This window comes from Vulpes vulpes, chromosome 16 (assembly GCF_048418805.1).
Source record: "Vulpes vulpes isolate BD-2025 chromosome 16, VulVul3, whole genome shotgun sequence".
Lineage (NCBI taxonomy): Eukaryota > Metazoa > Chordata > Mammalia > Carnivora > Canidae > Vulpes > Vulpes vulpes.
The window spans coordinates 58756464-58781574 of record NC_132795.1 but is presented as its reverse complement, the minus strand read 5'-3'; the positions used below and the strand labels follow the sequence as shown (position 1 = coordinate 58781574).

The following is a 25111-nucleotide window of genomic DNA, read 5'->3' as shown; positions in this document are numbered from 1 at the left end:
AGCCTGAAGCTGACACTACTTACAGAAACAAAACTAAGCACTGGTTTTGCATGGTTTTGGTAGACACTGAGCCTGGAGGACAAATCAAGGGAAGAGGATACATCTTGCTATGTGATGATCTGCCAAGGGACGTTCACTACTTTGGGGAAACATCTCAAAGACAGCAAACAGCACGCATCGAGCTTCAATTGCCCGTGCTCCATCGGTGCCGTTTTGCATTGGCAGAGTCGCAATGGAGATGGCTCTACCTTGAACACAGGCATAGAAGCTTCGGACTGCTCTACGGGTTGTCCGCTGCAGCCAAGCCTGAGCAATCACATGTGAAGTCAATATTATTTTATAGTAAGTTAATTTCCTTTTATTTCTTCTTTAAATGATAGCCAGGGCACTATATTGATTTTTTTTTTTGGAAATTATATTTGTAGACAGTGTAATATATAGGTAACCTTTGAATTTTATTCCAGGATGGTAAAAAAAGGCGTTCAAAACATTTGTTACAAAAATGAGGCGAGGGCCACTCGCTGAATGAACAGAAGGCATTTTCATTATTTTTGTGGATGACCCTTAGTTGAGGACTCAAATGAAGTCAAATAAAATGAGACAAAGATTGGTCTAAATCAGATAAAACTCAACCAGAGATAAATATAAGGCCTGTGCTTCTGGGTCAATAAATCTACTGCAGAAGTACAGAATGGGGAACCTTTGGCTGAGCAGTCATTCGGGGAGCTTTTCAGCTGAACTCAAGTTCAATTTGAGCCTGATGTGCAAATGGCAATAAAACTCTGTACCAGGAGGCTGCTTCTCAAACTTCGGCATGCATCAGAATCCTGCAGGGAACATGCTTTTAAAGGAACAGTTTCCTGGCTTCACCTCTGGAGATTCAGATACACTTTCTCTGGGTTAGAGCCTGAAAGCTGACATTGTAAGCAGGCATTCTGAATGATTGAGAAGAGTGGATTCCGAAGACTGGACTCAAGTCCAAGTGGAGGTGTGGACCTTTGACAGTTTGGTAACACCCAGAGCATATCATTCAGGTCAGAGTGTCGCCCCCACAGACAGAAGTCAGAGCTACCTAGAAATGGCCAACCAATCAGGATGGTGGAAGGTCTGGAAGTTATCTCCCACAGAATTCCTTTACATGGGAAGAAGGTTTTGAGGGCTGGTGCATGGCTTCGGACATGCAATGATACACAGGATGTTGGCTTAGATGGTGTAAGTAAAAACATGTTTCCATCCTTTCAGCAGGGAGATGGATGAGAAAATAATGGTAAAAAACAGAGTAGATGTTTCTACTGAGTGAACCATTCCTCGAATGGCAAGCATCTTTCTATGGGCTTATTCTACAAACTCTATTTATTTCAGGTCTTCTGTGACGTGAGCTTTGGATACAGAGCCCAAAAAGTGTAATGCCCGTTCTCAGAATTAGTGTGGGAGTAGGATTTTTTTCAAACATTTCCATAGCTCTAGGATCAAATAAGAGTGGGAAGTGCTGCTGGGTTGAACAGCTTCCCTTACTTTTGGATGTTCCAGGATCTCTAATACACCGATATGCAACTTGAATCTGTAAGGGAAGGATACAGCATACAGATTTCTCAACCTTATCTTCCATAGTTTCTAAAGATGTATCAGCATCTCCTGCAACGCCTTTTGGAATCGGTCTAGAAAATGCTGGTCTGGGCTTATTGCAATGCAAGGTTGACATTCAACTCTGAATCTCAATCATTCCAGGGACTCAAGTCACACTGAGTTCATTTGTGGATATGCAAACTCTTCTCCACTAAACTACAATCTTCTTAAAGGAAGGTTCTTGGCATCACTTATTTTTCAAAAATCTTTTTCTACCCAGAAAATAGGCATTCAGTAGCACGTGCTCAATAAATGAACTACATCTAAAGCTAGTTTCTCTGGATGCAATTATTACAGACAGAAATCATCCAATGACGCTATTCCTTCAGAGCATAAGCATTTCTTAGTTTTTGAGCCAAGAGATGAGGAGCGTTCTGCAAAATGGAGTGAAATGCCTAGGGCTGCAGAAAACTGGATGTCGGGGGCGAAGCAAAGCGTCAGCCTTATCCTACACTTCTAGTCAGCCCACGAAAGCTATTTGTTTAGCAGTTCTTTGGCAAGTGGTCAGATGTTGGCTCCTTTTGACTCCCTGCCATGGAATCACCATGGTGTCTACTTCTTCGCTTTCCTCCAGCCTCAGAGGTGAGTCAGTCCTTGAATGTCCTCATTTTATTGTTCTATGGATATGGATTCCTAGAGAAATTCCTCCTCCCTCCCTGGAGAGCCAGGTCTCCATCTGCCTGTCTCTGGCCTACTTGGAGACTGAAAGGAATTGGGATACATTTTATTTTTAAATAGTTTCTTAAAGCACATCCTCTGGCTAATATGATGTCCTTCAGTTCAGGAAGGATGCATCTTGTCCTTGAGTAACCTCTGGGATGGTACGCAAACAGACCTCTCTGTAGGGCAGCCATCTCCTTCCCACTGGCTTGCCTTCCCTTACCCCCTCACCTCCAGTCACCTGCTACCTGGAGCTTTCCTTCCCCTTCTCTTGTTTGTTGGTGTTTGTTTTTAAGATTTTCACCATCAGCATAGGAACTGAAGTGTGCTGAATCTTAATGAGCCTGTCATACTCTTGTTTAAAAAAAAAAAAAGGTAGTCCTGCAGATAGCTGAATGCAGGGTGAATGAGAGCTTCCTGCACCTAGGTGATGGATGGACAGAGTGGTCGGGGATGAACCCATCTCCATGCAAGGATGTGGGAGGTGCCTTTTAATTCCACCTGAGTGAGGGCCCCGTGCTGTGGGCTGCCTGGTCATCCACAGCTGCCGTGGCTTTAGCAGTTCTGTGAGGATGGAATTAAGTTGTACGCAGCTCCGGTAAGAAGGGAGGGGAGTGGGTGGGAGATGGTGAGCAGATCTTCTCTAATCTAGGCCCTATGGGCTTTGTGCAAGCAGACTGGGAAAGAAAAACAAGAGGAAGGAGGAAGCTGGCTGGCAATTTCCATGGGAATGTCTACTGTGCATGACAATTCTAGGAATTAATGAAGATAATGCATAGTAAAGTCTCCGGTCGGATGCCTGGTGAACACAGCTGAACTTGATAAATGGGGCCAAATCTGAATTATGTGAAAACAGTTACTTGTGAGGCTGTGGTCAGGAGGGGAAATAAAAGCTACAACCACCTTCCAAATGCCCTTTGGTCTACCAGGCCCTTGTAGCTACACTACCACAAGGGAGCCTCACAAAGGGCTCTGGTGGGGGCTTATCATTCTCCAGTCACAGAAAGGAATGCAGGGCTCAGAGAGCTGGCATGGCTTTCCAAAAGGAATAAAGCCGAAAATGATAAAGTTAACCTCTTGAAGGCAGATTTTTCAACTCAAACATCTGCTTTTTCTGGGGATTTTTAAAGTAAAACACAGGAAGCTGATATGTGAAGTAGAATCATCACTTTTTCTAAAATAATATGAAAAGGCAACCCCTTCCAGATAGGGGAGAAATAGGAGAAAAAGTGTTAGGTGACCGCATTATATTATATTCAGGGAAAAGCAAAAAATTTACTACTTTTTTTCTGACCTGAGGGCTTTGAAGACCTTAGAAAAAACCTGGTGAACACAGGTTTTATAATCACCGTTTTTTAAAGCAGAGAATGGATTCCATTCGCTGAGAGGTTAGGTGGCAGAAGAGACCCAAGAGGACAGACTGAGATTTCCTGTGCACACATTGTGTGCCAGTAAGGGCTGGCTTGTTGAACTAGTTATTTTGTTAATTCTCCCATATTAGGAACTATTCTCCTATTTTAGGAGGAAGAGAACTATGGTTTACTCAAGGAAGTGAACCAATGTGGCCAAGCCTATGTGGACATTTAATGGCTGAATTGCAATTCCAGTGTGGATCTGCTGGAGTTCGCCCTCACCAAGCTGAAGACTTAACGCAGGGCCTTGCTGAAGATACCCCTTGTGGAGGCCTGCTACATGCTGGGATTCAGGGCAGCATGCTCCCTCCCCGCAGAGTCCTCAATTTCCGTGAGAATCTAAGTGCTGCATGACTCATGCACTGATGTGTGGTACAATTCCGAGTCTTAAAATAACAAATCCCCATCATGAAAGCCAATGCATTCTGATGTCGCATAAATCCTTTTATAATGATCACTTGGTGTCACTGGCTTATTTAAATGGACACATCACTTCTAACAGGGCTTTCCTCATCTGCTCTGCCCTTTAAGTACCAGCAAGCAGGGAAGTAACTCACTGCGCCTTGGCATATCAAGTAGGAGCTGGAGGTGGTTTAGATACTTGAATGTCTCCTGACCTCACACTGAAGTAAGATGGGAGAGGAGGAGAGGACGTGTCATTTTTGTCATAATAAATTCCCCATATGCCACATTTTTCTTCTCCCTGCAAACCTGGATTGATGACCAGTGGGTTTCGTTTTACGCAGATAACCATGACCCTGATGCTGTGTCCTCGAGACACCGCAGTACATCTCTATGTGACATTGTCTATTATTCTCGTACGAAAGACAGAAACTTAACACACACCAGGCTTTACCTGAGATTCCCTTCTCCCACCCAACAGACACAGGAAGTCTCCAGCTTTATAAGAGCTTGAAGTGAATGTGTTGGAATCCAGGCTTTTACAAAAGATCAACATGGATGATAATTCACCAAAGGAAAGTAAAGAGGAGTGGTATGTGCATCTCTGGCCCCACCATGGGTTTCTAAAGGTCCAGTCTCAAATGCACCAAGGAAGCCCCTGGGAAGGTTTGTTGGGAGGGGACACAGAGCCACTTTTCAGAGCAGACCTTTCTGTTCCAGAAGCATCCTGGAGGCTTCTTATGGACAAAATCCTAGACCTCTCTCCAGATGCTTCAAAGACAGAGTCCAGGATTCCACGTGTTACAGTATTCTTGATCCCCAAGCCACTGAAGTTCAAGCTAGGAAGGTTAGTAGTTAACAAGGCAGCCTTCTTACTGATCAGACTGGAGCGTCAACCTCTCTCAGCATGAGTTTCTTGTGTATAAATAGGAAACTAGTAGAGATAAGAATAGCACCTGCCTGGTGGGTTAGTGTGAGGATCAAATAAGATGAACATCTAGAAAGCACCCGGTGTACACTTAGCTAGTATGCAGACACTGCCTTAGCCATTATTAAAATACTTCTAAACCAGCTAATGGAGAGCTGCTGCTCAGAGCGGGCTGCCTCTTCTTGGGGGTTCCTCAGACTTCCTCACCATCCAGCAACTCAAGGGTTAGTGCCCAGCAGAGATGGGAGGCCTGGGTGTGTGTGTGGGGGGGGGGGGGGGGGGGAAGCCTCCAGGAGGTGTGTGAAAGGCTGCTGGTTAAATATCTTCCATTGCAACACGTCCAGGCTGTAATGCCTGCAAGGTGTCACATGAAAAAATTACATAGAGTGAGGCATGCCTAGATGTTCTGGCAAATGTCAGGTCAGGAATGACCCCATCTCAAAGGACAACCTTCACCAGGCTCCCCACTGGGCATCTCTCCATGCTCCTCAGGATGTTGACTCTGAAACTTCCCTTGTCCTCCTCCAGCTTTGACCCCGCTATGGTTCCATCTCTGAACTCTCATCTCTGGGAAGCTTGACTATCATCCATTTCTTTTTGCTCTGGGGCCCTTGTATTTGTACCTGACCTGTCTGGAGACTAACCCTTAGCTTTTAGAGTTGACTGGCTCTTCCCACTACAGCATGGCCCTAGTCTCCAGGACCCTTTAGGTGGCACCATCCCTAGATACCTGCTCCACTGCAGGACAGCTGGTCTCAGACACCAAGCCCTTCTGGGCCTGAGCAAATCTACTGCTCCTTGAGCTCCAAGTTCTAATTCCAACACAGATCATATGTCTGCATCCTTTGAGAACAGTGTGCCAAGGCAGTGGCAAAGAGGAAGAAGGGGAGAGGGCAGAAGGATCCAGAAGCACTGTGACAACAGACATTGGCAGCCCTGAGCTTTAAGGAGAGGGAGGCCGCTCAAGTTTCTTATCAGTACACTCTGGGAGGTCATGGGCCATTTGTGGCCTTCCTGGCACATCCAGGACACACTAGGGACTCCACATGCAGTTGCTGAATACAGAATGAATGGATGAATGATACCATTAACAGAGATACTTTAGCAGTATTAGCAGAATTGATGTCACTTCTGACCAGAAACTTTCAGAATCAATAGGACATCTGCTATTTCCTCCCTATATGAGGAAGTATGAATCCAGATGAATCTTGACGGCTTATGGTGAGCACAGATCCAGCAGGCCTGACATGGACATGGAATGTGAGGAAGATAAATTTCTATCGTGCTAAGAAGCTGAAACGTTGGGGTTCTTTGTCACTGCACAATGATCTTTGCATCAACGTTGGCCCTGTTGATGCAAAGATCATTGTGCATACTCCTAAAAAAGTTCAGTGGGATCTAGGTCTGATGGTTAGTCAGGAGAGAGAGTTTTTGGTGAGACTGCCACAGACCGCCAAGGTCTGATAGCTACTGTGCCTGTAGCTGTGGCTTGAAGAAAGAACTGGAAGGTTGACTGAATAGGCACTATCCACTGCAGAATTCGGGCAGCCAGTTGGCCTCCTCCTGGGCTTTGCCTTCCTTCTCCCTCAGAGGAAGGAGTGCTGAGCCCTCATACCACCTTCCGAAACATCCGCCATGCACCACCCTCACTATTTACCTGTGTTGTAGCCCCTTCCAAGGGCAGGCCAAGGGCGGTGATTTTTCCACAGGTTTCCAAGGTACCAGTCACTCTGGTTCTCGACCAAGCCCAGGACCTGCTGACCTGTAAAGTACAGAGATAGCAAAGGTCTTAGATGAAACCAAGCCAAATGCAACAGTGAGAACTGAACAGGAGATAGAGTCAAGGCAGATCATCACAACAGTGGCTTTCATTAGTATGTGTCAGGCCCTGATCTAAGTGCTTCACACATATTAATGCATTTACAACTCCTACTTCGCCAGCCCTACCATTTGGAGGCCACCTAGAGTAGCTAATTAACTTGCCCGAGGTCACCTACTTACTCTGTGATAAAGCCAGAATCCCCAACGAAGCAGCCAACCATCGGTCCAACCATCCCTTAACTCACTACCAGTATTACTTACTGGCATACCTCGAGTGTTCTAGCTGCAATATTCCCCACTGTACACTAGTTCAATGGCTTTTTGAGCATTAGCTGCCATCATCTGCTGCCATCAGAGGGCAAAAGTGCCCCTGGTGAGGGAGGTGGAAGCTCATAGACAAGAGCCCCCTTTTGGCTGAAGCTTCTCATATCCCCTTTATCTTGAGTCAACAAGCCATGGTGTCATGTCAATAGGGGAGTGTCTTCTAGAGGAGAACTGCTGCCCTGTCCCCAGCGCCCGGCTCTAATATGTCTGGTCTACTGGAGCCAACAGCAGAGGTGAGCCAGTCCTCTTAGTAACTCAGCATCTTAAGTGAGCTGGTCACCCTCTCTAGTTCTTTGGACATCCCATATGTGCGATTCCAGGCCTTCTATGGAGGGCACACAGGGCATCAGATCCACCAATCTTCCATGAGACAACCCTATTGTGTAACTTGCAGGAAGTATTCCCTTGGGCCTACTATCAACTATTTTACAGACCAGGAAACCGAGGTTCGCCAGGACTGTGATGTACATGACAGGTGGTGGAGCTGGCACATAATTCTGTCTGACACCCAGATTCCTTCCACCAACTCGGTGCAGTCTTACTTGCTTTACAATAAGCATTTGAGGTAAGAATTGAAAATCCCCATGTTCTAGGAGCAGAAACTGAGGCTTGGACAGTTTAACTTGCTAAAGGTCACATGACTCATAATCATTGTCTTCCGCAGTGAACCGATGTCTTTGGGGTCTAAAATCTTTATGTTATTGGCCAATCTGAGAAATAAAGACCTTTCTGACCAAATAAAAGCCCAGCAGCATGTTAAGAAAAACACAGTGTTTCTCCCGGTACACCATGCTGGGTGATATAGAACCTCCTTGGTGTGATGACAGTTCCCTGAAACGATGGTGTGTGGGTTTGGTGTAATTTATTTGATCAATTTATCGAGCTCTTATCTAAATCATCACCCCAGCACAAATACATAAATTAGAGGCATGAGAAAAATACTACCACCCACTTTGTCATTGTATATGAGCCCATCTAAAACTTGTAGAATCCCTCAGAAAAACCCATCACCAATTCAGGAAGTGCAAGAGCCAATCAATTCCACATGCAACAAGCTTGGGATATTCATATAGAACAGTGAAATCTGAAAGGCAGGCTGTCCTTAGCAGAGAAACCTGTGTGCCACGTCCTGATGCTGGGACCTCATTACAGAGCTCACGTGATAACCTCGCATGGTGGTTGGGGTGTGGAGGGGCTGCAGAGTCCTTAGGGGAGCTGGTTCATAATTACTAATGATCACAGGTTTGGTGTAATGAAGGGTGTCGCATGCTCAGACAATATGGGGGCAGCCTGGGTGGCTCAGTTAAGTGTCTGCCTTCAGTTCAGATCATGATCTCGGGGTCCTGGGATCGAGCCCTGCATTGGGCTCCCCGCTCAGCAGGGAGTCTGCTTCTCCCTCTCCCTCTGACCCTCCTCCCTGCTTGTATTCTCACTCTTTCTCTGTCTCAGATAAATAAGAATCTTAAAAAAAGAAAGAAAGAAAGAAAGAAAGCAAGAAGAAAGAAAGCAAGAAGAAAGAAAGAAAGAAAGAAAGAAAGAAAGAAAGAAAGAAAGAAAGAAATGACAAAAGGGGAGTGATCTTTCATTGAACTCAGGTGGCCACCTGAATTTCAGGTAAGGTAATCTTCAGCTACCTGAAGTCCAAATTTTGTATTCTCACATTCTATGCATAGTGTTCTGCCCCAGTCTACTTCCTCAGAAGCTTTCTCTCTTTTTTTTTTTTTAATTTTTATTTATTTATGATAGAGAGAGAGAGAGAGAGAGAGAGGGAGGGGCAGAGACACAGGCAGAGAGACAAGCAGGCTCCATGCACTGGGAGCCCGATGTGGGATTCGATCCTGGGTCTCCAGGATCATGCCCTGGGCCAGAGGCAGGCGCCAAACCGCTGCGCCACCCAGGGATCCCAGAAGCTTTCTCTAAGTAGCCACACTTTATTCCTGCCAAATGAAAATGTACAGTTTTGTTGTTTGCATTCTCTCTTCTGGCTCTTGCTCACATGGCTCTTGCTTGGCGGGAACTGCCCTTACCCTTGGCCAACTCCTGCCCGGAATCCCTTCCAGGGCATCTCCAGCACAAAGACATCTATGAACACCACTAAGTCTGAATCTTTACCTTTGCTCACACATGAGACGGGAGACAGCTCTATTTAGTACCTCCTCCTGGCATTTTTTGCCATCAGCTGACTTATGCCCTGTCAAAGGCAGCGTGGGTGACACACGGGCACATCCACACCTCATTTGTAAATATCCACTTCTACCTTAGTCCAACGGCAAGGACTGAGTAGCATCCAACACACTAACAGGTGCTAATAAATGTCTGCTAAATATATGACATCCGGTGGGTAAACCCCTCCCGACTGCGGGACCCATAATGTTAGTATATTAGTATTCTCACATCTTTGAAGCTGCAGAGCATTTTGCCCTCCCCTCATTCACCAAGATTGACACATTCTCCCAGAATTCTTATTTAGAAGTGTGGAAGCATGAGAGAATTAATAGATGATATTAACCCCATATTCCCAGATACCGAACCAATTTAGAGGTAAAAAAAGTGAGAGCAAAATGTCAACTTATTATTGCAAGTTAGAGGACTTACTGTAGATAGGCATCATGCCAAAACCCTGACCACAGTTAAAGTTCTAGAAGGACCTAACTGTTATGCTGGATGACCTCCAAAGAAACCCTCATGGATGGGCTTGCTCTCTTTCTGAAGCTTCCAGATGAGCTTGGATGATGATAGTTAAAAATAGCTATCACTTTTACAGCACTCAATACATTCTAGCCCCTAATGCTCCAAACGGTTCAGGGGCTTCACAAGCCCACTCACAAAAGCCAGGCTACTAATTTTAATCACTGACAGAGCAGCTAATGGATCTGTCTAAAAAAGCAAAACAAAGGCTCAGTAGTTGTTTATTATTTTGCATTTTCCCAACCAGTGGATATTAAAATTACCGCTATCATGATGCTAATTAAGGAATTTTTTTTTTAGACCCTAAAGAGGGCTGGCATGTGTTAAAAGAGTTGTTTGCGACGATCATGAGAAATGCAGCCCAGGTGCAAAGTGAGAGACAGGGAATTTGGTGAACACGACTTGAGATTAACCATGCAGAGCCTTCCTTCTCTGGAGATTGAGACCTTGAGTTCAAGCCTTCAGCAGAGCAACCAGCGTAGAGGTGCTTCCAGGTGTCATCACTACACTTCTGCAGTTTTCCACACGGGTGAGGAAGATGCCAGATTTGCTGCACAGAGCTGAGTGGGAGTATGCATCGATCTTGGTGAATGAAGGGAGGGCAAAATGCTCTTTCTGAAGCTTCCAGGTGAGCTTGGGTGATGCTAGTTAAAAATAGCTTATCATGTTGGCAAATCGAATTCCAATAAATAAATATAGAAAAAAAAATAGATTATCACTTACAGAGCACTCAGTACTTTCCAGGCCCCAATGCACCACACAGGATTCTAGTCATTGGGTCTAGTCATTTGCATTACAAAAAGCCCAGGTAATTGGAAAGCACCTTGAAGTCTGAGAATTACTGAACCAGGTCTGGAAGCTGTGTCCCAGGTTTGGTCTGGGGTGAGGCTCGCATGAGGAACCCTTAACACAAAATAAACTGGAATCTAAATCCCTCCCACAAACCAGCAGAATTCAGTGGCAGCCTCCAGTGTTACACTTCTTCCTCTTCTTCTACTTCTATTTTTTAAAAAAGATTTCATCTATTTATTCATGAGAGCCACAGAGAGAGGCAGAGACACAGGCAGAGGGAGAAGCAGGCTCCTTGCAGGGAGCCGGATGTGGGACTCCATTCCAGGACCCCAGGATCATGACCTGAGCCGAAGGCAGACGCTCAACCACTGAGCCATCTAGGCGCCCCCAGTGTTATGCTTCTTAAGGACAGTGAAGTGATGAAGAAAATGAATCCCAGAGCCAGACTGCCCAGGTTCAAACCCCAGCTCCTCTACTTATTAGCTGTGTGACTTCAAACAAGTTACCTAACCTCTTGGTGCCTGTTTCTTCATTTTTTTTATAAAGTGACGTTAACACATAGGATATATCTTAGAATTTTTTTTTCTCTAGGCACAAGTTAATTTTGTGCTTTTTTGCTTATTCAAATGTTGCAACTTAACAATGCCTGGAAAACTAGTAAAACTGTTCAGGAGGTATTTGCTCTTATCATTACACCCAGAATTCCCTGGCCCCGGTTCTATCCCGGTCGCCTGCACTCAGGAGGCGTCTGTGGCTTTGGCCATCTCCCTGGCTCCTTCCTTAGCTGCCTAGGTCCTTTCTCTGCCTAAGACTTTGGTTTAGTTTAGCAACTGGCTGAGGCTTTGCTGTGTCAGATAGCACACAACAAACTAAGGAATCAAAGACAGCTAAAACACGGCCCTCACCCTAACAGGCAGCTAGAAGAGGAGGCGAGAAACACTTCTGAAGCAGCTGGTACGCACAGCGATAGAAACAGCGGTATGTCGGAGGAGTGGAGGGCAGGAAGTAATGGGTTCTGTGGGGGACGGTGGGGGACCAGCTGGGCGCCTCCCGGGGGTCGTCTGCTGCATCCTTTGCTGCATGATGGGCTAGACCTGCCCCATCGACACCGCCCTCCACACTCGCAGGCCTCCCTGATAACAGAGCTACCTCCCAACACCCCTCTCCGCAGAGGCCCTGCTGCTCCCTGGTGACAGTGCATGAGACAGGTCATGCCAACCCCAGCTCAGCAGCCAGGCGGCATCATCTGGTCTCCAGAGGTCAAAGTCAACAGCTTCAGCCTGGGTGATGCGAGCACACGAGGCCTGCTGTCCCGTGAAGAGGTGAAGTCCCAGGGGACTCCTCCTGGGGTGGGGGTGGGGGGGCCACGGGCTGCTGGCGCGCCCCCTCCCTCAGCATTCCGCACTGTCTCGTCTTCTTAGGAGTTATTATAATAAAACACCGTGACTAACAGAAACGGCTTTGTCATTGTTTTCTGGGCGGCCCTGTGGTTATGATTAAGTGCACTGTTCCCTGTCTCCCTTACTCGAGGCACAAGTTAACTTATGAAAATGAAGCTGTCTTCTTTGCTTATTCATACATCACCACTAACAGCCAGACAAGAGCGAACAAGCTTGCTATTCTGCTGGGGCCCTGGTGTCGGTGTCAGCAGCCAGCAGACGGATGGCTCCGGGCTGGGAACCCCCCTCGCTCCCTCCTTCCACTGCTTTTGGCTCGAGGCAGGGCTCTGCTCGGGGTGGGGGGTGGTGAGGCCCCAGGAGCGGGCCCTGGGGAGGCTTCAGTGTGGCACACCAGGCACGGATGGGGCGGGCTGGGCATCGCCCACCAGCTAGGAGGAGGCGGCGTGGTGAATTATAGACACAAAGGGATTGTAACGCAGACTGACGTGGGTTCTAGCCTTAGCTCCTCATGGCTTGGTCGAGGTCTTACTTTTTCTGAGCCTTGCTTTGTTTTTTTTTGTTTTTGTTTTTTTTGTTTTGTTTTTTGTTTTGTTTTGTTTTAACTGCAAAATGGCAAGAAGAGAATCTACCCCCTTGCCTGCAAGAACGGATGTGCAGATCAGGTGACAGAGGTTAAGTGCTCACTTTCAGGTAGATGCTTCCTCCTGGATGATGGTCGTCGTGCCTGGTGTTTAAGATTTCTCCTCCAGGGCTGACACTAGCTGCACAGACTCGACTCTGCAAAATCTGGCCCCACTGCCCCTACCCTGTCCTGTTGGCCTTTGCCCTGACCCCCTGCGACTTTCTGAAGCCCTGTCAGCTTCAGTGACACTAGTCCCTTGGCTGTCTTCTTCCCTCCCGATATTCTTTTTCTGCCTCCCCTTGGATGCTGGTGTTCCCCAACTCCCGTCCTTAGCCCCCTTTTCTTCTTGCTCTACGTTTTATCCCTGGGTGACAGGATCTACTCCAGTGGCCTCGAATACCACCGACAGGAAGTTAATCACCCACTTCCATCCCAGCTCAGACTGCTTTTCAGAGCTTCTGCTCTTAAATCCTTGCTTGTCACATCCCTGCCATAACCAAATCCCACAGATTTTATCTGCTATTTCTCAAACTCGTCCCCTCCCCTGTTCTGTCACCCCCTCAACCTGTCTCTCCTTCCTAGATTACTTGGCAGATCACACTTGATCACCTTTCCCTCAGGGGAGCCTTGCTGTTCCATTCTGCCCACAAAGAAATATTCTGCAAGTGCAAATTTGATAATTTTGCTTTCTTGATTAAAAAGCTTAATGCTCCCAGGCCCCCGTATAGTGTGGATGGATGGATGAAAAAGAAGTACTATCTGTCATCAACCATCCTAGCCCATCTGGAACTGATGAATTCTACCTGAATGGGATGGAGGTGGATGCTTACAGGTTAATCTCCCCAGGTAATAAACACCAGAGACAGGTAGTTCTAGCTCTGATCACAGATACTCCTAGGGCTGTCTCCGTATCCCCACCACCAGGAAAGTTCCTGGATGCACAGAGAATCTGCCAATCACTGCTGCATATCAAACAGCTCTGCTTATACCAGCAGGTGAATATTAAAATGTTATAACCAGGGGCTGTCTGGGGTATCAGCAGAGAAAGCAACAATGACTTTCCAACCTCATATTTATTCTAATAAGCTATTTTAAAATAGAAAAGCCTTTAATAGTATCATTCAGTGCATGTCTGGGTGCGGGATGGCTAATAATAAGGAAAACATATACTATCACATTGCCGTTTACTAAACATCCTGAAAGAACTGCTGCAAGCCTGCCCTGGTTGCCCCCGGCTACTGGGTGCGGAATAATCAAGCATCCCCTCAGAAGATGCCACACAAAAGGGTATTTAAGCAACTCTGAATGGGTTGAAAAGGACTGTTTCTGAACCTGCATGTTTCACTTAAATGCACTCTGGGATCACAGAAATTCATAGGCTCAGCAAAGATCTGAGTACTCACTCTGGGGCCACTTGCTTTATACAGGTGGAGCCAGAGTAGGGGGATGAGGGGCTTAGGGACACAACACCTAGTCCTGGGACTCTACTGCCGACTCTATGCTGTGTTTTCTACACATCAGTTTCTCCGACTTGGTTACCCCTTCTTTCCTGGAGCGTGAATATAATTCTCACCTGGTTCAAATTTTAGCTCTCCTACATTTGACCGGTAATCCTGGGTAAATTCTTTGGTCCTCAGTTTCCACCTCTGGAAAATGGTAAAGGTATCTATTTCAGGGGGCTTCACTGAGATCCTTGAGCAGGTTCATGTGTCTCAGGTTCATACTGCGTGGCCTTGAGTCAGAACCCATGTACTCCCATTCGTCAATCATTGGTTGCCCAGAGGGTACTGGGTGAAGTGCCCCTGTTCTGAATTGTTGTTCAGGCAACCTCGATTTCATTTAGAGATAAAGACCCCATCCTTGCTGACCTTGATAGCTGATGGATAATCCCTTCTAAGAGGAATTAGAATCTGTGTCTCTCTAGAAGGTAGAATTAGGCTGAATGAGTGAAGATTGGAGGAAGACAGATTTTGCTTCTTAAAAGCAAGACTGCAAGAGTTCCATTAGAGTTCACCAAGATGGAAACCAGCTGCCTTTCTAGGGAGCAGCTTCTGAACACTGGCATGGTTCTGGAAGAGGCTGCACGATTCAGCCCTCATCCAGCAGGTATTCACCAAGACCCTACTGTGCATGGGGCTGTGTCAACTGCTGAAGACACAGAACTGAAGAAAACAGAGTCCTTGCCTTCTGGATTTTATGATCTCTACAAAGAACTTCTCAAATGGGTTAGCTATCATTGGTCAGGCCCCACCTCTAACCTCCCAGCCTCCGGGGTAGGCTAGGGGCTTTCTCTGCAAAGACAGCTCCATTAATTCTCATGTACGGCAGGTTTGGGGACCTCTGCAGTGGGAGGTCACCCAGCTGTTATGCTGTGGGAGAAGGGTTTCTGCATTAGATTTGATGTTCTCAAAGCTCCCTTTCAACCTGTGAGCTCGCTTTACTGTAAGCCCAAAGGACCTTTCTCAGTAGCCCCTCAGGCTGTACTGTCCCCATACACATTCTTCTTCCACTTGCACTGTATATGTGTGCACACAGGTGCTCTGTGATGGGAGCCTGTTTTTCTCAGGGCAGCCCCCTTTTTGTGAGCACTTTGTCCAGGCACTGGGATATGTGCTTTCCATGTGTTGTCTCAGAGTACCTTACAACAACCCCATGAGGTGGGTGTGCTGCTTATCTGTATTGTTTGGAAGAAAAACTGAGGTTTGGAGAAGGTACATCACTTGTCAAGGACAAGTGGTTGGGACCCCAGAAGTTGGGCTCTATTCAGGTCTCTTGGTTGCATATGCCTGTTTTTTTTTTTAAGTTTATTTATTTATTTATTTATTCATTCATTCATTCATGAGACACAGAGAGAGAGAGACAGAGACATAGGCAGAGGGAGAAGCAGGCTCTCTGTGGGGAGTCTGATGAGGGACTCAATCCCAGGACCCTGGGATCATGCCCTAAGCCAAAGGCAGATGCTTAATCATCAAGCCACCCAGGCGTCCTAAAAGCCTGTGTTTCCATACCTACACTCATTGTTAGGAACAATCTGCAAGGCATCTCCTGCCCTAAATACCACCATGAGAAAAACTCCAAAGGACAGGAGAAAATGGGTAGAAAGGCTGGCCAAGGATTATTTGAGCTGCACAGCTGTTCCTGCCTGTGCTGCCACCAGGGGCTGTAGGTCCAGAATACTGCAGAGTCCTCTGCTGTCCATCAGGTGCTCTGAGACTAATTTCCTTCAGCATTAATCCCAGGGCACTGAGCTGGAGCACTTTCCTACCCAGGGGCACCCAGAGAGAACAGAAGGACAGCCTGAGGCTCAGAACAGAGTCTACAATCCAATAAAGGTCCAGATAACGATTCCATCTGCCACGATGCAAGAGCAAGTCCCCACCCACCCTCTCCAGTCAGTCCCAAGCGGGCCCACATTAACTTAATTTATGGTTTAAAAACTCCTGCTCGATCGCAAATAATGATTTCTCTCTTCTTCCTTACCTGAACTTTGGTCTTTGGAAATGGGAAAAACTAAAAAGGAACTCAGGGCCAGCCTTTGGGCTCTCTTCCAAGGCTGCTTTTATCACACTGACTCCCAGGACGCTTGGCTGCTGTCACCTCTCAGATGAGGCCCCAGCCAGGGGGGCAGAGCTGGCCTGGATCCAGCTATAACTTCCATCCGTGGACTGCTTGGATCCTTTTTTTAAAAACACAATTTGTTGGCATCTTTCTGATACTTCGTTCACGGACACTCCTTTGTCTCACTGGTAACACTGCCTAGGAGAAATTATCTCACTTTTCCTACTGGGGCTTCAGGAAAAAGCACTTGTTTGTAGGATTCTCAGACCACCAAAGAAGTTCTGGCTTTTCCAATTATAGTTGACCCTTGAACAACATGGGTTTGATTGTGCAAGTCCACCTACACATTGTGGATTTTTTTTTTTTGATGAATACAGTACTATAAATGCATTTTCTCTTCTGATTTTCTTAATATTTCCTTTTCTCAAGCTTGCTTGCTTATAAGAATACAGTATATAATACATATAACACAAAATATGTGCTCATCAACTGTTTACATTATCACTAAGGCTTCTAGTCAACAGGTAGGTAAGTTTTGAGGGAGTCAAAAGTTATATGTGGAATTTTCAACTGAGTAGGGTGGTGGTGGTGGGGGGGGGTTGGGGCTCCTAACCCTGTCATTGTTCAAATGTCATTTGTAGTAACTGTGTGTCCTGGACCAAAACTACTTGATTTTTTGAGCTTTAGTTTTATTTCTTTAAAATAGTGATTCGAAGGGGCACATGCACCCTAATGTTTATAGCAGCAATGCCCACAGTAGCCAAAATATGGAAAGAGCCCATATGTCCATCAACAGATGAACAGATAAAGAAGATGTGGTATGTACAATCTCTTCCACATTATACATATACAATGGAATATTACTCAGCCATCAAAAAAAAAGAATGAAATCTTGCCATTTGGAATAATGTGGATAGAACTAGAGGGTATTGTGCTAAATGAAAGAAGTCTCAGAGAAAAAGACAAATACTTTATGATTTCACTCATAGTGGAATTTAAGAAACAAAACAGATGAACATCAGGGAAGGGAAGGAAAAATAAGATTAAAACAGAAAGGGAGACAAATTATAAGACTTTTAATTCTTGGAAACTGAGGGCTGCTGGAGGGGAGGTGGGTGGGGGGATGGGGTAATTAGGTGATGGGCATTAAGGAGGGCACGTGATGTGATGAATACTGGGTATTGTACGCAGCTTATGGATCATTAAATTCTACCCCTGAAACTGATAATACACTATATGTTAACTAAATAGAATTTAAATAAATAAAAATAAATAAAATAGATGATGGTAAAAATCCATCCTATTTCCAATATATGGTTTCAAGAGTGAAATAAAATGTTGTAAACTATAAACTACTATTCAACTTTAAGTATTTTTTTTAAATTTTTTTTTAATTTTTATTTATTTATGATAGTCACAGAGAGACAGAGACCTAGGCAGAGGGAGAAACAGGCTCCATGCACCGGGAGCCTGATGTGGGATTCGATCCCGGGTCTCCAGGATCGCACCCTGGGCCAAAGGCAAGCGCCAAACCACTGCGCCACCCAGGGATCCCTCAACTTTAAGTATTACCATCATTAGCAAACATTTCTGGGTCTTCTGTAGCTATTACTCAATTTTTCCCCTAGAGTATTCCTGATTATAGCATTATTACTTGCTGATAGTCTACATAAGCAGAGGCCTGACACAGCAAACTATTCTTTGAAACATGGCCTGGAAGGCGGAAGTGGCCAGTAGATGCCTCAATGTGGTTCAGCAGCCGCCAGAAAGCGTGAGGACCAAATCTGTCTTCTTATGACTGGCCCTCGGGCAGATTACAGAGATGTAGGGATGCTCATTCAATGAGGGAGGACACAGAGGAAGTTTGGAACAGAGATACTAAAACACTAGAGGATCACCACCAGTCTGGACCACTCAGTGTCAGGTTAATGAAACTTCATATTTTGAAGTTCTCTCATTGCCATGAGGTCAATTACTTGTCCATTTAGCAAATACTTATTGAATACATATTGGTTAAGCACCAGGCTGGGCCATGGGGATGCAACAGTGGGTGAATCATGAGACAGTCCCCGCCCTCAGTGTAGCTTACAGCCTTGGAGGACAGATACGCTTGCTAGGGATTCTGTAACAAGTACCACAGATGGGGTGGCTGCAGCGCCAGAATTTATTTTTTCACAGTCCTGGAAGCTGGAAGTCCCAAATCAAGACCAAGTCTTGATTAGAAGCTTGGGAATTTCACCCCATTGCCCAACCTCTAGGGAGGGGAAAGGAGCTGGAGACTGAGTTTATCACAAATGACCATGATTTAATCAACCATGCTTACCTAATGAAACCTCCATAAAGACCCTAGATGATGGGATTCAGAGAGCTTATGGGTTGGTGAACACTTCAGGGTGCTCAAGGGTGGTGCACTCAGCACAGCATGGCCCCTCCACACGCCTCCCTCCACCTTGCCTTAGGCATCTCTTCCACTTGGCTGTTCCTGTTTTGTAGTCTTTATAATCAACCACTAGTAGTAAGTAAAGTGGGCTCCTGAGTCCTGTGATCTAGCAAATAGCAAACCTACGTGAGGAGAGGGGCTGTGGGAGGCCCTGACTCGGGGGCCAAGTCGAATGGAGATGTGGGTAATCCGGTGGGCCTGATACTCATGCCTGGTGTCTGAAGTGCAGGCAGTCCTGCAGGACGGAGCCCGTAAGCCCATGGGGTCTGATGCCAACTCTGGGTAGTAATGTCAGATTTGAACTGTGGGATGCCCCCTTGGTGTCTTCAGAGAGGTGGAGCACTGGTTGGTGTCAGGAGGAAGAACTACTGCTCAAGGGACTAACGGCCAGCATGGCCAACACACAGACCACACAGAGGAGGTGGGGGAGGAGACTGCAGTTGGCAGGCAGACCTGCCCAGAGTAAGGAGGCTGCTCCGTGCAGGACAAGCAGGGGCACAGCTGCAGGTGAGACCATCTGGTTCCATGACACTGGGCACCATCTGCAAGGAAGACAGTGTGAACAGCCCCAGCTATGGTCAGTGAGGTCAGTGTGATCAGAGTTTTCTCTTTTGTTCATTCATTCATTCGCTCCTTCCTCTTTTCTCTCTTTCTTTCTTTCTTTCTTTTAGAAATAGCCCATTGGAGACATGCATGAGCAGAGAGGTGAGGGCTGCAGACACACATCACGCTCAGCAAACGCCTTCTGAGGGACCTGTGTGCAGGTGGCAGACCTGGACTGAGGGCCATCCGTACCCTCAGCCCAGGTGAGGTGCTTGTGATCTACTAAGGGGACGGTGAGTGGAGGAATGGAGGCAGACTCTGCTGCTCTCCTAACCCTGGGTCTCCCAGTTCCATGTACCCTGGAGAGCACTGAAGTGCTCTCTCCCTTCTGGGAACAGTACTGTGGGGACAACAACAAGTTACCCTGTGTCTGGAGCTAATCAGGCTCTGGGAGAGAGGTGGTAAAGGCAACGCTATGAAATTACCTACGTGTCTTGGGGGATACAAAAGAGGTATGCCAGGAGTGGGTTAAGTCTCTGAGGAGGTGGGACTTGCTTCCTAAAACAAGTCAAATCAGCACAGGGAGGAGGAGGAAAGTGCAGCCAGGTAAAGGATGAGGAGAGACAAGTTCTCAGGCAAGAACTCCCACATGTGCTCTGGAGTCATCGTGGGGAGACATGGAATAATAACAAAATAAGGTACTTGGCCATAAAAAGGAACAAAGTACTGATGCGTGCTACAACTTGGCTGAACCTCGTTCATGTTATGCCTCATGAGAGAAGCCGGACACAAAAGACCCCATACTGTACGATTCCTTTTATAGATCTAGAGTAGGCAAATTCACAAAGAGAAAGTAGGTCAGTGGTTAACGGGACACAGAGGGAGGGATGGTGGGGAGCAATTATTTGCTGCGTACGGGGGTGTTCTTGTGGGGTGACGAGTGTCTTGAAACTAGAGAGAGGTGACAGCTGCATAACACTATCAACAACAAAACACTGCTGACTCACACATTTAAAAATGGCTAATTGTTTGAAGTTCTGCGAATTTCACCAACACAAAAGCTGACGACGATGCAGTGACCACAGAAGTAATACTCAGTGTAGGTCAATCACAGTTTATCCCACGGAGTCTTCCCCACGGATGCCAGGATGCCGAGGCCTCACTCAATCCCCAGAGTTCTCCAGCCTACTGTCCACCTGCTGTGTCCCTGGGGACCTCCCTCCAGGCCACTGCTTTAAATACTGCCCACATGCTGATAGCTTCGAATTTATATCCCAGTCTGATTTCTACACTGAGTTCCGGAATCGCAAATTCGCCTGCCCATCTGACTTCTCTGCTTGGGACATCTCATAGGCATCTGGGACTTCGGACATCCCACATGGAACTCTCGATTCTCCTTCACACCTACTCTTCCACCTGGGCTACCCATATCAGGAAACAGCAGCTCATTCTCTCCATCTCCCCAGTTGCTTAGACCACAAACTATGGAGTCATTTCTTTTTTCCCTCAAGGTTTTCTGCAGTACTGTGAAATTCGATAAGCTCAACGATCTGTAGTTTAACAAAACTTTGGTTAACTGTGTGCAGTCACATACCCAGCATCACCAGCAAGATACAGACTGGTTCTGATACCCTAACGTTTCCTTGTGGCCCTTCTACAGGTGATCTATTTCCCTAAACCCCAGCTCCAGGCAACTGTTGCTGATCTTATTTCTGTCACACTATGGTTCAGTTCAGCCTTTTCCAGGATTACACATAAACAGAATCATAGTCATACAACAGCTCTGATCTTTCCATGTTTGACTTTCTGTATTAGCAGTGTTTCTGAAATTTGCCCAAGTCGTTACATGCATTGACCTTGCTCTCCTTTATACTGCTGAGCGGTATTCCAAAGCATGGATATACCACAATTTGGGTGGAATTAAGAGTTCTTACTTTGCCTAAATTCAGCCTGTGCTCCCAGCTGCAGATCTGCATGTCATGGCACACAAATGGTATTTAGGAGCATGAGCTCAGGGGAAGGAGAGGCTAATGGAAAGAAGACCAAGGCAGAATGTTGAGCCCCCCAATGCTTTGCTGTTGAAGAAAGAAGCAAGAAGCCAGAGGAGTGTCCCCTGTATAACAGCAGAAGGCTGCCATGTGGTACTGCATCAAGGAGAGCCAATGGGGAATCTAAAGGTAAGGATTCCAGACTGTCAACGTACTGACTCTTTCTCAATCTAAAATTTGCAGTAAAGCAGTCTTGACTCTAAAGCCCACACTCACCACCCTTCGTTACCACTGCCACCACCTTTCATCCACAAGATGCTCTATCTATGGTGAGGTTCCTAACTGGCTCCCTTAAGATCGTTGGTGAAAAACCAAGGTCTCCATATTCTTTCACTAACTTTGGATTGAAGTGCCTGGTTGTGATATACACCCTTGCAGGAGACAGATCAGTTGCCAATATTCCCCTGAAACAATATGCTGGCCACAGCAGCTCACTGCTGCAGGGAAGCTGAGCCCCAAACCACATTCTTGTCTGTTCATGAGCTGAGGACAAGTGTTCATGCAAGAAAACTGTGTCTTGTAGAAAAGCCCACCCCTCTGTGTCTAAGGAAACCCCTGCATCAATGATGAGGCTTTTTGTACCCTTAAATCTCAACCCCCTCAAGACCCCTTTGCAGTTTCATGGCCCAGGATATCAGAGCTGCTTCAAGGGCCTTGGGGAATATTTTGGGCCAAATTTTTCTTTTTTCTTTTTTTTTTAAGATTTTATGTATTTATTCATGAGAGACAGAGACAGAGAGAGAAAGAGAGGCAGAGACATAGGCAGAGGGAAAAGCAGGCTCCCTGCAGGAAACCCAGTGCGGAACTTGATCTCAGAACCTGGGATCACGACCTGAGCCAAAGGCAGACATTCAACTGCTGAGCTACCCACCCAGACATCCCTGGGCCAAACTTTTCATCCAAATAAGGAGATGGAAGCAGAGAGAAGATCTGCAACCAGGGCCACGTGGTGCAGGTGCCCTGTCCTTCCTATGTGTGGTCTCCTCTGCCTGAACATAACATGAATTAAGCATCTATTATTTTCAAGACATTAGGCTAAAAAAAGGAGTACACACTTTATTTAGTTGGTTCCTGGATGCTCCTAGACTTTTAGCATTTTATAGTCTATTTTGCAAAATGGAGTACAGATGTTCCAAGAGGTATCATATCCTATAGTGTCTAAGGAACAATAACCAAGGGTTAGGTGGGAAAACTCTGAGGAATTGAGCCCTGGAGGGAATAATTAACATTGCTTAGTCCAGTCCTGTTTGACACTGACACTGTGCTAAGAGGCCATTTAATCCTGTGACCAAGCCCGCAAGGTATTATTCCCATTTACAGGTAAGAAACCTGAGGCTCAGAGATAAATGCACGTAGCCCAGTTTCCCATAGGCTAATAATGGAGCTGGGATCTAAGTGTGACCTCAAAGCCTAGGTGGTGGTTTTCTGGGATGAAGATAAAAGGAGAAGGAGAGGGGATTAAGGAAGTTTTCTGTATTGGAGAAGTGTTAGAAATGGCACACAAGAGTGATGAGATTCTCAGAACTTATACATGGATGATTTATGAATTTTGCACAAGCCACCTGTCTTTTAGGACATTGCACTGCATTTACAACTCAATCAACAGGTAACCAAGTGCAGGAAAACAGCAGAGTCACATTGTCCACAGAATGTACAAGTACTGGGCACTGGGTCTGACTCTGGGTGATAAACCCATAAACAAGACAGGGTCTTCCCCCCTCAGAAAGGCCACAGGTTCATCAATGAGACAAAGCATGTGACCAAGTATGTGGTCTGAAATGTGTTATAACAGAGGCATGCTAAATGGCAGACTTCAAAAGGACATTAGAATAGTTTATAAATAAAAGTTCCTAATACAGCTAAAAATACTACACTTGAAACAACCTTAGTAATCATCTAGTCTAACCTTTTCACAGCATAACCAGTGGAACTGAGTTACAGAAAGAGGAGAGACAACATTCCCAAGATTGCACAGCTGTGTAGAGACCAGAACCCTTGCTTCTTAATAAAATGGTACTTCTCAGCTGCTTAGGATCAATGTGGGAAAGGCGGCTGCTGACGTCAACAGCTGGATAGGGATGTAGGGATGGACCCCGGCTTCCTTCAGGTCCTTCCACACACTCTACTCACACAACACCTGTAGAAGCTGAACAGCAGACATGCCACATAAACCACTGAGGTTCTGCTAGCAGAGTCACTCTCTAGGCTTGCTCATTGCTGTCCCCTTGGAGAGTCCTTCCTTGGCCTTAGGAAGCCAAGGGCCACACACCTATAACAGTTAGCTAATGGTCTTAAATCACCAGTAACAAAGCACAAGACCTTGCTTTTTAATAGTTATGATATCCTTCCTCATGGAGACTGAAATGGAGGCTTCCAAGTTCAAAATAGGAAATAGTTTTGTTTGGTTAAGTCACAGAAATGATTGAGCAGTGGTGGAGACAGCCAATGAGGGGACGCATGTGTGTGTAGGTTAGCAAATAATTCAGAACAAGGAGCCAGCATTTCAACCTAGGTTCACTCATTCATCCATCCATCCATCCATCCATCCACCTACCTACCCATCCATCTAACCATCCACTCATTCATTTATCTAACATTCATTTATTAAGTGTAGATTATGTGCCAGGCACTGTTCTGGGCTCTGCGTCATAAACAATAACAACAAAGCCAAAAACCTGAAGGCCCTGTCTCATTGGCACATTCATTCCAATGGAGGAGCCAGGCCACAGAGAGATTCATGGTAAAGTGCCAAGTGGTACTAAGAAACACACTGACAGTAAAAAGATGAGGGGATCAAGAGTGATGAGAGGAAGGACTGGAGCCCACCAGACAAGACAGTGGGGTGGAAAAGCATAGCTGAGGTGACATTTGAGGAGAAAGGATCTTTCCCTATGCTCAGAGGAATGCGAGGGCAAGAAGAAAGAGTGGCAGATGAACAGGGAGCCTACAGTGCCGAGGCCTCCAGGAAAGGAACGGTTGGCAGCTCCAGTGTGTCTGTCTCAGGTGAGCTGGACGCATAAAAAAGCTTTTGTTGAGGCTCAATCTGGAAAAGGTCACTGATTTAGTAGCAAGTGGCAGGCGAAAAAATCTGCCTGGGATGACATGTGTTCCTTATTTAGGGCTGAAGTCTGCTCAAGAATGAATAGGTCAGAAGGCATCAGGCTGCATGGTGTATGTCAGAATAACATTTGAGAGCCATCAAAGGAGGGAAACAATATCCATCTTAGGGAGGGAAGGAGAACTGCATAAAAATGACATACTCCCTAAGTCCAGAAGTTTAAAAGTGTAGGTGGACCCCCTTGAAGAGGGCTATAGCTTTCCTATCCTCTTAGTCAAAATTAGGGCCATTTCAATTCATTTGGACTATAACTTACACAATGCTCATTTCTTTTCCTATCAGAAATTAAGCCTGCATGATATGCTATTGAAGTCCTGCCAAAGGGCAGGTAGAGAGGGTCACAGTTATGGGTGACTAGGGGGGAATCACAGAATGCTACACGATTGAGCCAAACTGCCTGGGCCTGTGCTGAACTCCCATGTTTGGCTGGCTTCCCAACTTTCCCTGAAGGACACAAAACTTTCCATTGCATTTATTGCAAGGATTTTATTAAGGACATTGCCCACCAGGCCAATCTTACTTTTGGGAAGACCCCGATGAGAAATTCCTCTCAAACTAAACAGTAGGATTAACCTGAGTCCACTAAAAAAGAAATAATATATATTCTTTTGGAGCAGGAGTCCTCTGAGAAGATTTGAAAAACTTTTTTAATGATTTATTTACTTATTTGAGAGCAAGAGAGTACAAGTTGTACTCATGACCTGAGATGAAATCAAGAGTTGGATGGTT

The 25111-nt window shown here is 46.0% G+C and overlaps 1 protein-coding gene across 5 annotated transcripts in view; it reads right to left on the bottom strand.

Moving 5' to 3' along the window:
* Positions 1-25111, bottom strand: part of LARGE1 (LARGE xylosyl- and glucuronyltransferase 1) — a 527056-nt gene that overhangs the window by 110428 nt on the left and 391517 nt on the right. For all 5 annotated transcript variants that reach the window (XM_026010946.2, XM_072741868.1, XM_072741869.1 and 2 more), the window contains exon 7: positions 6686-6790. In XM_026010946.2, the coding sequence (XP_025866731.1) occupies positions 6686-6790 (105 nt within the window). The remainder of the gene's footprint in view (positions 1-6685; positions 6791-25111) is intronic.